Genomic DNA, 16990 nt, shown 5'->3' on the forward strand with positions numbered 1-16990 from the left:
AGCCTGTTAGACATGGTAGCTATACTTAGCTAGTCTAGCTATGTTTTGAAGTAACAGTAGATTAGACCAGCTATTTTGTTCATTTATGTTGGCTAACACAACATCTTATTTGTAGCAATCCGCTGTTAGAATAAAGCTATTTACATAGACACTTAAAGTTAAAGTGTAGAATCAGGAAATAACTCCTGGGCTACTATCGGTGACACCAATAGATAACTTTGTATAATCTTGTTGCCCTGGCTTAAACATTCTGTTGTACTGTGGATAAGAGTGTTGGCTATCGAAATTAAAACAGGCCTACATAGTGACGTTGTTATATAGCTAGCTGAGTAATATACTCTTATTAATATACTGTTTAATATTACCATATAGAATATTTTCTTACTGTGGCTAGCTTCACAGAGCTCAAGCCTATTTGTAGTCTACATTTAAAAAAATATTTTTTAATGCTAATTCTTAGGGGGAGGGCTGCCTCCCACAAAATATGTCTCCCATTGGCAGCTTGGTTTAAGGGACCTTGAAGGGACTGTTTAAGTTTTTGAATGCAAATTTCCTCTTAAGGTGTTTTTTTGCAACTGGAAAATGATTTAAGGGAATACTTAAGGACAATACTTTAAAAATCCTTGAGAAAATGCTTTTTAAATAAGCTGTGGTCTGCAACTCACTTAAAGTTAAGGTTACTTTAAGGGAAAAGTTAAGGGGAAATTTCCCTTTAGGTGTTTTATGCAACCGGCCACTGGTCCCATGGTTATGCCCGCATTCTGCTGGAAAAAGTTGTTGGACTCTCTGGATTTTTGGAGTAGCACTTTGGCAGTCCAGCCCCTGGTCCATGTGGCACTGTAGGTGGAGGTGTAAGTCTCCCAACATTACAAAGGCTGCACAGGACACCAGGGACCCCAGGTTTTGCACCTGGAAACAAACATAACCAGAAGTGTAAGCGCGGATCATTGGACATAACCTACACACATCAGAACAACACTGCGACAACACAACTTATGTGTCACATTTACCTTATATAAAAAAGAGGTTCAACCACATAAATGTACTGTACAATTGCATACAAGGAACTAAGAGCCCACAATGGCCCTCTAATCTGTCTGCTCATTGGCTGTCTCGTTTATGTCATTTGCTCATTGGCTATGTTCTTTGTCATCTTCTCATTGGCTGTTTACAGTAGATTTGCTCATTAGATAACGTTTTTGTTTTTGAGTGATGAAAATCTTCAAATGCATACATGGATAGAAAAATTCCTCATCCTTACACCATGAGTATGATAGATGATTTCTTTTACTGCTAACAAGAGATAATCAGTTGAATGTTCACAGAGATATTTGACCTGTAAGAGCAACATAATTAAAAATATAATACCTTCAAGATACTGAAGGATGGGCTCACCTGAGTTCTGGGGCAGGGCACTACTTCAAAAGAGGAGAACCCCCTTGGGTGGAAAAAGGTCTTTCTTATGCTCAGGTGTGGGAGGTTTTAGGGTGTGGCTGTTGCTGTCCTGGACAATTCCAGTTTTTGCCAGAGAGGGTAGGCTTGAGTTTGGCTCCTTGCTCAGGGGTATGCTGTGGCCGCCAGCTCTGGGGGATCCCTTCATCCCAGCGACCCTCAGGCAGGACCTGAAATGCAGAATTCCTTAAAGTCAGCCTTTGCAAAGCAGCATCTATCAAATGTGCTCCATTCTTGTGCACGTACACTCATGTTCATGGTACATAAGTTTGGAAAATGGTTCCAATGGTTAATATTCCACTCACATGAATTAGCCATACTTCCCGATACTAACGTGAGGTCTAAGCATGAAACTGTATTTCTGGTAATATTCACTCTTGTGCCACTCCCATCATTACGACAGATAAGTGATCTTTCATCCATTATTTATTCTACTACCATTCCATTGGTATCAATATGAGCACTACCCCACAAGCTATTGTGTGCATTGAAGTCACCACACCATATTTCAGTTGTTTCTATATTGTCTGCAATTGCATTAAGCATTTCATGAGTTAACTCTGACATGGGTTATAGAAGCTGATTAGTTTAATATCCCCTTCTGTCTTGCTTATTTAAAAGAATTTTACATTCTGTTTTTGTTGAGGTAGACAACTTTCTGTAGGCCAAACTATCCTGTACAAATGTTGCACATCCACCACCTTTGTGATCAATCATACCTCTGGCCTCTCCAGGTCCGATATGCTCTCTATGGTTTCCCTAAAAGAGGGCGTGAACAGTAAAGTACCCAGATGTGACGCCAGCAAAGTAAAAATTTTAATTTTTTTTAAAGAAATAAAACTACAATTCCCATAATGCCCTAGTAACAACAAACGCGTCAGGCTCTTTTGAAAGCTGCAAGTTTTGGTAACGGCACAGGTGTTCTTAAATTCTCGCCGATGGTTATAAGATGAATACCGCAAAACTTGCAAATGGAGAATGGAAATCGAAATGGGTTAGCTGTCTAGTTTAAGCTGAGCTAATTCAAAATAAGGGCTGTTAGTTGCACAAAGGGTAGGCAATGTTTTTCAACAAGCGAAGCTAAGCGGTTGCCTTGGTAATGTAGCTATTGCACATGCTAGCTAGCGAACTCAGCTAGCTAGTTTGATAGGTAACTAACAAGCCGGTCAAACGTGTAGTGCGCACATTTTAGTGGCAGACGATATTTCAGCCTACACTATTTTGAAATATAATTTTGGATTTTAATTAGTTGCTGTAGCTCACCGGGATGTTACCGGTATATCAAAACACTAACAACAACGTTTCTAAATCGGATATCGTTTCGTTTGTATTACCAAACAATTACGATATGGCAGCACGGCCCGGTGCATCTGTGAGGGGAGCACTGGATGAAAACGCTTATGCAGTTGAACGTAAGTAAGGTTAACTGATGTTAACTTTGTGGGCTTGTTAAAATGCATAACGGAAGCGGTCAGTGCATAAACTTTTGCTGACATGGCTAAATCTTAAGCCGCAATATTAAAACACTGACATAAGCCAAGCTTTGCTATCTTGGCTAAGTAACTGTAACATTAGGCTGGTGATGAACTGTCGCACCAGCCACGAGATCTTGGCATTTTCACAGGGTAATTTAGGATAATTTCTTATTTTCAATCTTGACCTCTGAAAACTTTCTGGTATTTGACATAATGTTACCTTGAAGTAAGACTGTAATAACCATTGTTACAGTATATATTTGAGAATAAAATAAATTATCATTAAGAAAACTGGGGACAATATGTCCACTTTCACTCCACTTTTGGGCTACCCACCTTTATTTTGAGACCTATACACTGACCTTTGTAAGAGGTGAAAACAGTATGTGTGATCACAAAGACTTGCTCTACAACCTGGGTCATATTTGAAGACTTAATTCTTAGCATTGATTATTATGAATTATAATTAAATAATCCATCCCAAAAACTAACTATATATATATATTAGTCTTTCATATGTTCAGTCCATATGTAGTCTGATGTGAATACATGCCAATTTACATAGTGGGATCACTTGTATTCTTTGTTTTACAGTGCAATTACAAGACTTAAAGGGGTAATAAACACTACAATACGTTTTTGAGTAATAAAGCCTTGTCTCCATTTGATGCATCTCATTTGACTTATTGTTAAAAAAATCAAAGCCCTGCCACTGCATTTTGTCCCAAAAAAAGAGCCATGCACTTCCACCCAAAGGTGAAAAGTTTTGTTTTGCCTGGCGCCCAGTCCACATCCGTGATGCAGAAGTGGGTAAAAAGCCTGCTTTTATGTAAATAAGTAAGCCCCACTCTTCTTGATTGATGATTAAGTATTATGTATTCAAACAGGTCTGACATCACTGCACAAATTACCCTGCTCATTTCAAATGATCTATGGTTGAGTGACAGCGTGGACAGTGATTTTTTTTTTTTCCTTTTTAGATTATTTTGGCTAGAAATCCTTTAGATCATTCTTTTTCCATTCCGGTTCCTATTCAGAACAGTGGCAGACATGGGATTTATTTTTCATTTTATATTTTTTTAAAATTTATTTTTATTTTTAAAATTATAATTTTTTTTTTTTTTTGCAGGTGCGGAATTGTTTTCACCCTTGCATGCTCTGCCTTTATGCCTATGATGTATTACTGACTCTATCGCTCCTTCCTCCCCCCGCCCCCCCCCGTTATTCTCACACTGGGCATGTTCGTCACGTGGCTGTTATATTGCTGCTTGTTGCCGCTGCATTAGAGGGCAGTTTGACAGCCTCCTGCTGGAAGGGCCCGCAAGAGGCAAAATGAAAACTCCCCCCAGGTGCTACGCCACCTACCATCCGGGGCCGCCCCTAATTGAGCGTGCCCACTCTCAACCCCAGTTCGCAGCTTTTAAAATTGTTTAGTGGGCGGAAATTTTTCAAGGGGGATTTTCAATGCAAAGATGCAAATGCAAAGTCAAATATTCAACATGATTCAACATGTTGTAAAGCAAGTATTTGTGATTACAATGAAGTCAAGATATTGTTTTCAGCATTTACGCATGTCAAACTTGGTCTTGAAGGTAGTGGTGTATATGCCCGAAGTAGCAGTGAAAATGGGCACATAGTCCCTAATTTTCTGAATGATGGTTTGCGTTTATTATCTTTAAAGTATACCATTAATCATTACTCCAAGGTTGCATTATGGATGGAAATTAGTGAAAAGAGAATGATGGCTTGGCTTCAAATATAAATGTCAATTCTGAGTGAAAAATTTTTAAAAAATTAGTCAGCGAGCAGCCGTACATACTCCAGTGCACTCTATCTTCAGTGACAAAAGTTGAAAAGCCTTCATTAATTAATTTCATCATTTCAGAGCGCCATTATGGCTGACAAATATCGGAAAGATCTGAGAGGTTCATTCTGATTTCTTATTCATTTACGTGTATAAAAGAAATCGTGTTACAGTGCTGACCTCGTTTTGTAAGCTAACCCGGATGTTTCTTCCGCCATGGGTTCCCTACTCAGATTTCCGAAGCTTGTTTCCCATAGGAATGTCTTTCTCTGCCGAAACAACCATTGTAGTTTCAATATAGCAACTTGTTAGCAACTTAATTTATAAAAGCACATAACAGCATTGAAATCCACGGTGGTGGTATTAATGGGTGTAATTTATCTTGTAGCGCAAAACGTGAAGCTTTCTTAGGCTTATGTTATTTTGGGCACCACCAACCTTATTTTGGGCAGAAAACAAAATTCCTGTAAGGAAAAATGCATTGGGAATCTGACGAGGGAACCCATGGTTAAAAAATGCAGACTTCCGGGTTTTAGGACTTCAAACTGTAACACTCTATTGGACAAAATTATATTGTCTGCTTGCTTTGTATTTTCACAGTTGGGTTTGATGCACCGCCAGAAAGAAGTTCAAATCTGGAGATGCTAAGGTATGATCCACTTCAAATCACGTTTACGATGATTACTATTAGAAAAAGTTTTCCAGAGTGTTTAAAAAGACGACTTAAAACACAATTCAATCAAATAAATAAACAAATAATGAAATTAGAGATGCACAGATAAAATTTTAGCTGATACTGATAACCTATTACCGTTTTCATGACTTGGTTACTGGTAATTTATGTAAATTAAGCAGTCCTTAGACAGAGCAGAAATACCAGGTTATTGGTGCAGCTGACTCAGTATCAATGTCTGTGTAATGATGTCAAGCTGTAAAAAAAGGCAGATTAAAATAACCCAGCTTTGACTCACCCTGACCTGGCCCAGTATTTCTTCTGTGTTAAAGTAAAGCCGGAGAAATACCATGTAAACATTCCATCACTTGTCACTTGTCTGCATGAGTTACTTTGTGTCAACAGTTTCAATAGAAACAGATAAACTACATTTTATTTTATAGTCTAACAAATAGACTATAAAAAGTAATATAAAATCTGTGGTGTGAGGGACAGATTAAAAAGGGAACAAACAAAACAATGGCCACTGGAGGAAATAGAGGAAATAAGTGGACGGAAGTGGAAATTAGAGAATTATTCATTATAAGATGGGAAAGGGAAATTATTAAACAAATTGATTATATTGTCTGTGACTGAAAGCTCAGGGAATAAGGTAAGAAAACGGCAAGTTACCTCAAAAATAAAAATTATGAAGAGCACGTAGACCTATCTTAAGTAATTGAATATTGGATAATTATGGAATCAATATTGGTTCTTCTGAGCAGTGTAAAGAGCAAATACCGGGTTAAAGGTGATAAAAGCGTCGGTGTAAATTGGTCATCGTTTCATTTCAGTCGTCAATAATATGTATACGTTTTACGTTAATATATTTTACATCAAAGATATACTACAGTGTATGTAGGATTTCACAACCCTTCTAGACTGTTTGTAATCAAACAAGTCTCCTCACCCACACCTCCATTGAGGACACACCCTTGAGCGTTACAAACAAAATGTGAAGCAAAGAGGTTGAGGTGGTTCCATATAGATGGTAACAGTAAGTAGGCAGTGTTACAACAAGCTTTACACTGAGTGCACCCCTTAGCGTGTGGCAAAATTGTATGGTAGATACTTCATAGTGATGTTGCAGCTATTTTGTGTTTTTCCTCCTTCGGTATTTAGCTATTCTGGACATTTAGAAAGAATTGGGATGTAAACTTATTATGTGTGTAATAAGTAACAATAGCCGGCCATAGGTCTATCATTAGCTAGCTAATACACTGGTAAAGTAAATTAATTATCTGTAGCCTATCCAAATATTAGCTTCTTTATTTTCTCAAATGAAAGATAATACGTTAATGGCTGTGGATAACTGGCACTTTGTGAATTGTACATGTAGCTACCTTATTTGACCTGTGTTCTGTAGTTGTTCGAATGACCTTCAGTTTGCAGTTATTGTGTGTCACTTTCGATAAATCTGACAAATTAAATGTAATCTAATATTTCATTTATAGGTATAGAGGTATAGAGTTAGAAATAATTTGTTGAGTAAATAATCATTTAGCGTCATTTTCAAAAAATTCAAAGGAAAACAGTGAATACTACAGCTTATGAATAAAATGTTTACTAAGACATTGATTGGAAACTTTAACTGTTAGCTTTGTTAGTGAAGTTGGCTACACGTAGCTCGTATTCGGGTTGGCTGATTGATTAATCTGCTATTCTATTCTGATGAGGCAGTTATCCCAGCACCTTTGGAACATGACTGCCCCTCATATTTACAATGACGTTATGCTCTTAGCACCGTCCATAAATCCTTTGGAATAAATACGTCTGCTCGCACCTTTCTAGCTAGCACCTTTCAGCTAGCCTCACAGTTTCTTCAGGAACTGTACTTTTCTATTTGTTACTATTCTTCTGCTGTTTTTGCATATTCTGGCCAAACCAACTGGTCTGGTTTTACCAAACTTGGCAAAATGATAAATCCTTGCGCAGTTCGGCAAATGTGCAAGTTTTACACATATCGGCCTCATGTTGCCACTATAACACTCTATTGAACCAAAATTATCATATCTCATACTGTGTTTGACCTTTACATTATGCATTCATCTTGTTTAAATCACCATGGTCTAAAATGAAAGCTGTAGAAAATTGTAGGCTAGTTTATCTTAACATGCTTGCTCTGTCTTAATATAATTTTAAAGTGAAGGAGTTTAAAAATGTGTACAATGTATTTTGGTTTTATTACGAATGGAAAAGGGCAAGCCTCAAAACACCAGAAATTTTAAGGATCAACACTGTGACATATCTTAGGTCATGCTGTAAATACGTTTATAGTTTTCTACATTCCGTTTAAAATCACCTAGATTTTATTTTGATTCCATTTAAAATGCTTAAACATTCAAAGGTGCAATGTTTGTGATTGTGTTAAAACTTAACTGTTTATTTCTAGCCTACATTTTGGAGGCCTATGTATTAGACTAGATGCTCTCACAACTTTATTATTCACTTTGCTGCTTGTTTTGTGCAGTTATTGTTTAATGGGTCTATTTGTTTTATTAACTGCTGTTCTATTGATTGGTTAATAATGTTTAAAAGTTTTCCCAATTTTCTGAATAAAAGCATTGATTTTAATTTTGCATGCAATGTTTTTATGAAACCAAAGCTGTGCTTATGTATGCGTTAGGTCAAAGTTTGTTGGTAGTATTTGATAACAGTCTAATAATAGTATAATTAATAATGATTTGGTTTCTTTTAATGAAATATTGGTATTTTAATTGGCCTTTAAATTGTTCACTGCCATGGCCTTGTACAAGGTGATGCACTAGAGAAATAATTATGGGTTTCCATTTCTGCTTCATCTGACCGATACAGGTTAAGAAACTTTGCATTAACATCTGCTTATACCACTGTAGCTGCCAGTATATTGTGCATCCCTGTGAAATTGTAATAAGCAGGATCAGATTGTTTTTAGAACAGATACTTTGGTTCCATATCTAATTGAACAATGAAAGTAAAGCATAAGAATTTCAAAAATGACCTAGCAAGGGTTTCGAACTGGCAAGTGAGAAGCTTGAATGCATGTGTTCTGGTTTCATGCTGTGGAGAAGTCAAATATCTCATAACGTGATCTTCTGCTTAAGTGTGTGCAGTACACCACTGTAAAATGTGATTGATTTATATAATTGTTATTCCGGATATTAATGTGGTAAATTATCTGCTCAGTGAGGAGCTGGAACGGCAGACAAGAGAGACGCAGAAGTTACAAGAGCAGGTAGAACACGCAACCAAACGTACCATGGAGAGGATGGGTCGTACCCTTGGAGGCGTCACACCCCACATGCCCAAAACTGCCAAGCTTCACTCCATGGGTGAGGGCACAACTTACACGGACATATATCTTCTGTTATCTGATGTGGAACAAACACTTGTCCAGTGCTGATACTTGAGGGTTGAATTTGGGATAATATATTGCACTTTGGAATAGAAATTTGGAAGTAGGAATGTAATAATGTCACACATGCAGTGCATCAGTCATTTATGGCAAGCTCGGTTAAATAAAAATTTCCTGGTCCTTGGTTTATAAGTCTTTGCTCTCCCCAGTTCATACCAATCAGAAACAAAGTTTTGTTAAAGAATGTGGATGTGACTGACAATAAGTTGTGTTCATCTGGTAAATCACCATATGGAAATCTTTGTTTCAGTTAAAGAATGTATGTATATTACAACTCGGCCCTTGTGGTGTGATTCTTTTCAGTCATATACCTAGTTAATTTTGATTATGAACCTCTAAAAGGCACGCCCTCTCGGTTACTTCATTTTATGTTTTAGAACTGTATGTGGTAGGGGAAAAATATGGGTGTAGAAGAAATATAGCAAAAAGTTATCTTGAATGTTTGATGCAAGAATTAATGCAAAGGCATTAAATCAGGAATATATCATAAACATGTTTACACTAAAGTAGACTGGGCTGAGATTTAGGAGCTTTGACCTGAGATGGAACTGACTGTATCACCCTGTCTCACAGGTGTCCTGCCGGAGGTCAGTGTTCCAGAAGTGCACGTGTCTGGTCAGGACTTCAGGGTCCAGCCGGACATGTATGACCATGACCTAGGTCTGCTGAAGCACAATATGAAACACTCAGGGAAGGATGTGGCACACGAGTACTCCCAGCAGGTCTCAGAGCTACAGCAACACCTGAATACGGTCAGTCAGACCAAGGCTTTCTGCTCTTGCTTGTGAACACAGGCTATTATGATTGGGGGAAAAAAAGGTTTTTCATTCATGAATATGTATCCTTGAGAGCACAACACCTGAATGCTTTTCATTCAGTTGTGTGTTGTAACAATGTCTATCACTGTAGTATGGTAAAATGTAAGTATATTGATGTCCACAAAGACTATTTTCTGGAATCTGAGTAAATGTTTTGCAGACGCATGCCCTTCATGAGCAGCAAAATATTCACCTTCGTCAAAGCATAATGAAGCTGCAGACAAAGCTACAGGAGAGTCAGTTGGAGATGGATGCCCTTTTGGAGCAGAGGTGAATATGTTCAAACTCTTTTTTTGGTTTGTCCTGAGTATCCCACATTATTGTTACGCTACAATCACTTGGCAGACATCATCAATAATGAATAACTTCAGTATTGCTCTGAGTAATACAAAAATGGGTATCACCAAGAAGGCACATTTGCTCATTTAAAGTTGTAATTAAAAAATGCTCTGGGAGTGGTCCATATTTATAACATTTACAGTTATCTTTATAATGTGAACATATTCATTGTTTGCTTTTTATTTCTTTTATTTCTTATCTTGTTAGTTATGATTGTCATTCTAATTGTGAATAGCACCATTAGTGTTGAAAATACAGGTCTTGGGAAAATGTTAGTTTGAAATCATTCTGCTTGTTTTGACTGCAGAGTGAAGGAGTCCCATAGGCAGGCGGACCTGGTGGGAAAACTGCAAGGGACAATCAGAGAGCTACAGGGCAGTAAGCAGGTTGCAGACCATATGCTTCTGGAGGCTGAAAACCAGGTTGAGTTGCTCTGCAGGAAGCAGGAGGCCTTGGACCAGACTCTACAGGAAGTGGGCTCCGCACTGCTGGACTACGAGAAGCGAGTTGCCAAGAGAACGTATATGGACAAGGTTTCTGCCAGCCCAGGCCTCCATTCCCTGGGCAAAATGGTAGGGACGGTGCTGCAGGACCTTGTGATGGAGAATGCCAGTCTGAAGGAGAAACTCCTGCCAGTAAGATGCTTGCCGAAGTTTCAGGATCTTATTTATTTTTTTCTTTTTGTCAACTATCTGGTTGACACATCTCTAAAGGAACATAACTAGAGAAGAGACAATTCAGCCTTATCCATGCAGAACTGTCAAGAAAAATTAAGAGGTCACAGAGAGCAGGCGCAAACCAAATAATTATTTACTACTCCAGTATTAAGATGGTAATCGAGAAACTCACGCAACTTAACTCATGAGTTGAAAAATATTTTGGAGAAGAATGGAATTTTAATAGTGTGAATAGATATTTATATTCATACACATACATTATTGGACTGCCTTTGCTGTTTATTAAATCAATCATTTAATGTGATCATGTTAATTCAGATTTTAAGATAACTACTTCACAAAATCTTTGGAAAAACATTGACATCTGCCAGATGCTTGTAATGGAAAAGTTTTATTTTGCTTGGTTGTTTGGAGAAGAATCTGTATCTTGCTGAATTATAATAGTTCAGCGAAGACATTTTTGTAGTTTTTTGTTGCCAACAAATTTGACTTGTTCATACAAAAGGAACATTTTTTATTCTTTTCTGGAGTGCTTCTTCAAATTTTAGATCCTACCAGTCATTTATCTTACCAGATAGTTGCTTGAGAAGCCACATGCAAGTTAATTAAACTGTTATCACCACTGTTTTCTGTTTAAAATGCATGTAGTTATTTCCTCAGGGAAATGAGTAGTCAATAGGTGATCTGACATGATTACCCTTTGTATGGCAGATTGAGGAACAGCTGGGGGTTCTACAATTGGAATTCCAAGAAAAAAATGTATTCATGATGAAGGAGCAAACTGAAAGGTAATTTCCTGTAGAATAATAGTTTTATTTGTTGTTGTGAGTGGCATCTGTACAAGTTCTGTGCAATTTTGATCAAGCAACATTGGGCCTCATTTACAAAACTTTTCTTAAATTCTTCTTTTGTTCAAGTTTCTTATGAAAAACCAACATGTTATTTATGAAACACGCTTAGAATTTTGATTTTGTAGTTATCCCAGGTGTACCAGATTCTGAATTCCAATTATTCATAAACTGGATGTGTGTGTCTGTTCATGTTGATTAGCATAAGGAAAACCGAAGCAATCCCTTAAAAGGCATGGCGAATTAAGGGTGCTCTGCGAACCTGTTATTCATCGCAGGAGTATCTTGGTGCCTAAACATTCTCTTTCTCTCCAAGGCATGATTAGCCAAGTAATAAAAGCAGCAAATTCTGTACCCCATTGCTAAGTGCAGGGTTTCACCTCCTACTTGTAGGTTTTTGTGTGTCATTACCAAGGCTGGGTGTTTGACACAGAAAATATTGGCGAAAGTCACAGAGCAGTCACGGCAGGTTTGTTGGTGGAGAACTGAAAATAAGCAGTAGAGATCAGAGTGTTTTAAAATGATTCATTTATTAAGTTAATAGACCTTGTGCCACAGTGGAGAATGTATGAAATAACATGCCACTGTAGCAACAAGTGCTTGATGTTTAAAAGATAATCAACTGTCAGTCGCTGCTAGGAACAAATAATAGGCTGGTGTTTGATGTTTAATCGCTTTGGTCTGTGATGGATAGAAAGCTTTTTTGCTTTTAACAGAACATTGTTGGAAACAGTGTGCTCAAATTGCATTACTAAAATAATAAAACATGCTTACCGTGTGTCCATTATTATTTATTTAAAGTTTCTTTTGGTACAAACCCTGGACATCAGTACAGGGACCATCAAACTTCTCATTGTTACAACTGACAAGGATGGGAATCTTGATCGCAGCGCATTCCAGAATTTGTATTTTCGCACTTTGTTTCTCACAGTATATGTTAATATTGTTAAAAGGCTGAGGCAGGGTTTCCACTGATTGATTGTAATGATTTAGAGTGCCATGTTAACATCAATCCCCCAAAATCAAACACATTTTAATGTGATTACTGACAACACTCAATACAAAAATCTTGCCACTACAATTCATCGGACATGCAAACCTGGCATCTATAAAACCATATGGAATGTGTATCATTTGAAGTTTGGGGAAAAAGCCCATCTAATCTCGCGCACCTCATCCCTCTGGCTGTTTCGGTTACCCAGTGTAGCAGTGAGGAAAAATATAAAGTTTTAGCATGTAGCTACCTTAACTTCTCAAGCAGATGAAGCAAAGATATGTGATGCCGTTATGTTTTTAAGGAGTAATTGTATAGTTTCAGCCTATCTCCACCTACTGCTCTACTTTAAAAAATGCTTCTTGGGGTGGATGGATAAATTATTCTCTATGCAAATGAATTTGCCAGTGTAGCTGTGCCTGGGTAATGAAACTTGGATCAAACTGTCAAACTTGGTGCTGCAGATGAAATATGAATCAAGATTCAGCAATTATATGGCCTATTTCTCACCTCACCTCACTTTCGAAAACATATTTTAGCGGACTGTTTTGGTGGTGGTGAGAGTTTATGAACAGGCTGCCGTGTTTCTCCAGTTTGAAAATGTTGGGCCGAAACCAGTCTTGCCAATTAGGTGCTGGCAGTAGTGTTCCATCGTATTAAAAAGTAAACCGACAAATTTGTGGGCGGTAACAATTTTTTGGCTGGGTATCTTGAGCGACATTTACACCACCTTCCCACATCCTCATAAGGTTTACTCCAGAATTTATTTATTCTTGCTCTCAAAGTCACCCAAAGTCCATGCTTCCCTCTACTTTGTCCTGTTCTATTAGCAATTATTTCAGACCATGCCATTGTCACGTTGGATGTGTTGCCATATTATGATAACTTTCGGACTCCTGGATGGAGGTTAAATTCTTCACTATTACAAGAATGACTCAGAACACAGATTAAGGAATATACAGAAAATAATATGCCAACAGGACCATCAAATTTATATTGTGTGTGACACAGTGAAGGCCGACACCGTTCAAGTATTGTTTGTTCAGAACGACCTGCCCTTCAGTTCGGAATGTGTTTCAAGGCCGATGACCATGTCTGCAATTAATGGATGATTTTAATGGACACGTCCAATATGGGTCATTTTGGTTGGCTCACCTTTCAGCCATTTTTTGATTAATACAATGATGGTTCGCACCAAATCTGACATTGACCAGATGAATGATTCATGAAAAGAAGATTTTTTAAATTCTATCCAAAAAATTAATAATAGCACATTTTATTGGCCCAATATTATTTTCTCCTTTTGAACAGGGGCTTAATAGTCTTGGTTGCATGTCTCTATGGCAATTGGTTCAAAAGTTCTAACTTTTCAAAGTTGGACTTTTTGAATGTGCTCTATAGCGCCACCACCAGGTCAACAGCTGTTGTTTTGTGATAGATTGCAATTTTCACCATACTGTCAGGAAGGTATGTGTTTTCCTGCATGCTTTGCTGCTTGGACCCCTAAACTGTTTTTGCAATGGTACAATATTCATTTGTAAAATTTGTTTTTACTGAGAAACATTTGCACATCTACGATAAAGTATGTAATTCATCTACATATTTTAGTTCCAACAGCACCATATGTAAGGTAAGAATGTTTCTTCACAGTTAGTCATTATATTGCACAAACAGGGGCTTCATTTAAATGTTTAGCTTGTCAGGTTTTGTATGTCTATTACTGAGGTGTGCATTTTCTTTTGTTGAATGAAACCTCTCCTTAACAGCCATGTCCAGGAGGTGGCATTACTGACAGAAATCTGAGTATGCTTGCCTAGGCGAAGCAGTTACAAAATATAACTTGAAGATCCCAGTTAGCATGACAGCTTTGATGAATATGTTTTGCTTTTTGTTTTTTCAGAAAAGAAGCTGAAAGACAGGCATCTACGTACCATAGTCAGAAGACTGAACTAGAATCATCTGTTTCCATCTTGCGCTCTGAGCTTTTGGAGGCTCAGCAGACACAGAGAGAAAAGGTGATATATCTATCCTTCTGAATAAGAAACAAGTGATTCTGTCTGCCAGTACCAGTCATCATGAATTCATCAGCCATGTCCTTATGTGGACCTGGCTTGGTTGTTTACTGTTCAGTACATAAAGGTGCTGCATTGCAGTTTCATGTGTGCACTAGAGATTAAGCATGTTGCATGTTGGCTTTTCAAGACCTTCAAGAAAATGAGTTTGTCTCAACATTGCCATGTTGCAGAAAGAGTTTACTACTCCTTTCTGTTTATAAGGAGTATGAAGCTCTACAATAATGTATGAATGTTGGTGTCATGCTATAAGGTCACTCTCTGACCTGTGCTTCTTGGACATATTGATTTGCTGGAGGACTTTGAAGCTCCACTGACCTGGACAGATGAGATTTTTAACTGATGAAGTGACTCTCTGTGGGCTGAGACTGCACAGTTTGACTGGCTTAAGAAACACTTATTTTTGGAAGAAGTTATTTTGGCAGTTTTGGAAGGGTTTAAATCTATTCCTGTTTAAAATGGAGACTTAATCCATTTGAACTCTTTTTTTTGAAGGAGTTTTGTGTTTTTTTTATTGACCTGACCAGCAGAAGCATTGATTGTAGGATTTTGAGTTGAAGATGTGGTGATAGTTGATGATTGTGAGTTGAGCATGTAGATGGTTGTTTAGTGGCTAGAAACAATGAGATCTGGTGAGTAATGTGCTGTGCATCATACGGGGTTGGATGTAAATGATTGGACTAGAAATTTGCATTGTATTAGAATTGGAAATTCCATGTCCACTCTTATTAATGGTCACTCACTGTTATTGACAACAATTGTTAGATGAGTTGTTAGTGTGTACCATGGTTATGAAAATTTAGAATTTTTCATTGGTTTTTATTTTTTATTCACTTTTCAATTTTTTCAATTTTGATTTCAGTTTAGTTTTAGTTAATATTAAGTTGTTTTTGCTAGTGTTAGTTTAGCTCTCATTTTATGGAAATGCTTAGTTTTAATTTAGTTTGAATTCAATTAATATTTTTTTTGGGTGGGTGTCCTATTTGTTAGGGGCAGAGTTTTAGAGGTTTAGAACAGATGTTGTGTACATGATTATGGATGGGCAGGGTTAACCAACTAGTCGTTTAAACATTTAGAAATGAGCTAAATGGTGTCAAATACAGTATTCTAGTCATTAAACTAAACTAAAATCATTTCATATTTAAGTAATACTTGGATAAGGTTCAGTAGTCTCATTATGAAATAAAAAACACTGGACAGTATAACTCAGGTATTGTTGTCTCATGTTATTGTTTCAGCTTAAATATTGGCTTTTTTGTAACATTTTTAAATAGCAAAACATGTCTCAATCCACGCTTTTATAAACAATGTTTGTGATAATAAGCAATGAAACTTATCTCGGCAATCTCGTATATGGCGACGTGCCCTGGCTGGCATTTGCTCATTCGCCAATGCGTGAGCACGAGGTGCCCATGGTTAGACTGACTTGTTTGTCTATGGAATATTTTCTCTGTGACACCACTTGTGTGAAGTAGTGTTCAACAGAAAAGAGGGGGGAAATTATCAGCTCCCTCTCCCTTACCTGGAGCATAAATTATCAAAAAGAAGAAAACTAAAAACGCTGCATGTGTTTTTTAAATTTTTTAAGAGCAGGTTTGCTAGTTTACATTTTTGCTTTTTCAAAAACTCGTTTTTATTTTTATTTCAGTGTACTGTAATATTTTTTCACCCATGGTATTTTAGTTTTAGTTTCCGATCATAACCTTGGTGTATTCTACTAGACTGACAAATATTTTCACACTATTCAAGCTTGCCAAAATATTCAGTTAATTTAGCTATCACACTACTGCATATTCATAAGAATTGGAGCATAATTGGAATATAAGACCACATAAATGCATAATTATGAAAATTGGCCATTTAGCCATCTAAGCTCATCTACGTACCTACAGTCTAGAAGCTTGCACTGGTAGAGTACTGGTTGGAGATTGAGGGAATGTGCTGTATCTATTGTCAGGTGTCAGCTGTGGAAAAGCAACTTTCTCAGGCTGTGTCCAACATGGAGGAGGCCGAAAAACAGAAGGAACTTTACAGGCAGCAGGTCAAGGACATGGAATCTCGTGTCAGCCAGCTCACGGTATTGTGCAGCCTCTTCTCACCATCTACAGATCACTTACCTACTGTTCAAAATAAGCTACAGAAAAAAAAAAAAAAATTTACAATATTGCTTGTCCTGACAGTTATGCGCCAACGAATGTTAACTCCAAAGTAGTTACCTAGATTAGAGTTTGTCCAAAGTAGTTTCCTAACTTAGCTGAAGTTTGCTGGTGACAATACAGTGCGTCTTGATTACAAAGTTCTTGTACATCTAAGCAGCACTCAGAAACCATATACGCTCAATTTTTTATTTCCTGTAAAACTTTATGTTTACTGGATTTCTTTAATAATAGCATGTCAACAGGATC

At 37.3% G+C, this 16990-nt stretch overlaps 1 protein-coding gene across 4 annotated transcripts in view; it reads left to right on the forward strand.

The window, feature by feature from the left end:
- The first annotated feature begins 2324 nt into the window (after positions 1 to 2324).
- Positions 2325 to 16990, forward strand: part of LOC135233129 (coiled-coil domain-containing protein 158-like) — a 48495-nt gene continuing 33829 nt past the window's right edge. For all 4 annotated transcript variants that reach the window (XR_010323764.1, XM_064296347.1, XM_064296350.1 and 1 more), the window contains exons 1-9: positions 2325 to 2864; positions 5332 to 5380; positions 8609 to 8754; positions 9411 to 9589; positions 9816 to 9925; positions 10302 to 10629; positions 11383 to 11459; positions 14414 to 14528; positions 16543 to 16662. Coding sequence is in view for 3 of the 4 variants with exons in the window: in XM_064296347.1 (XP_064152417.1) it covers positions 2720 to 2864; positions 5332 to 5380; positions 8609 to 8754; positions 9411 to 9589; positions 9816 to 9925; positions 10302 to 10629; positions 11383 to 11459; positions 14414 to 14528; positions 16543 to 16662 (1269 nt within the window). In the remaining variant the exon portion in view is untranslated. The remainder of the gene's footprint in view (positions 2865 to 5331; positions 5381 to 8608; positions 8755 to 9410; positions 9590 to 9815; positions 9926 to 10301; positions 10630 to 11382; positions 11460 to 14413; positions 14529 to 16542; positions 16663 to 16990) is intronic.

This window comes from Anguilla rostrata, chromosome 10 (genome assembly GCF_018555375.3).
Source record: "Anguilla rostrata isolate EN2019 chromosome 10, ASM1855537v3, whole genome shotgun sequence".
Classification (NCBI taxonomy): Eukaryota; Metazoa; Chordata; class Actinopteri; order Anguilliformes; family Anguillidae; genus Anguilla; species Anguilla rostrata.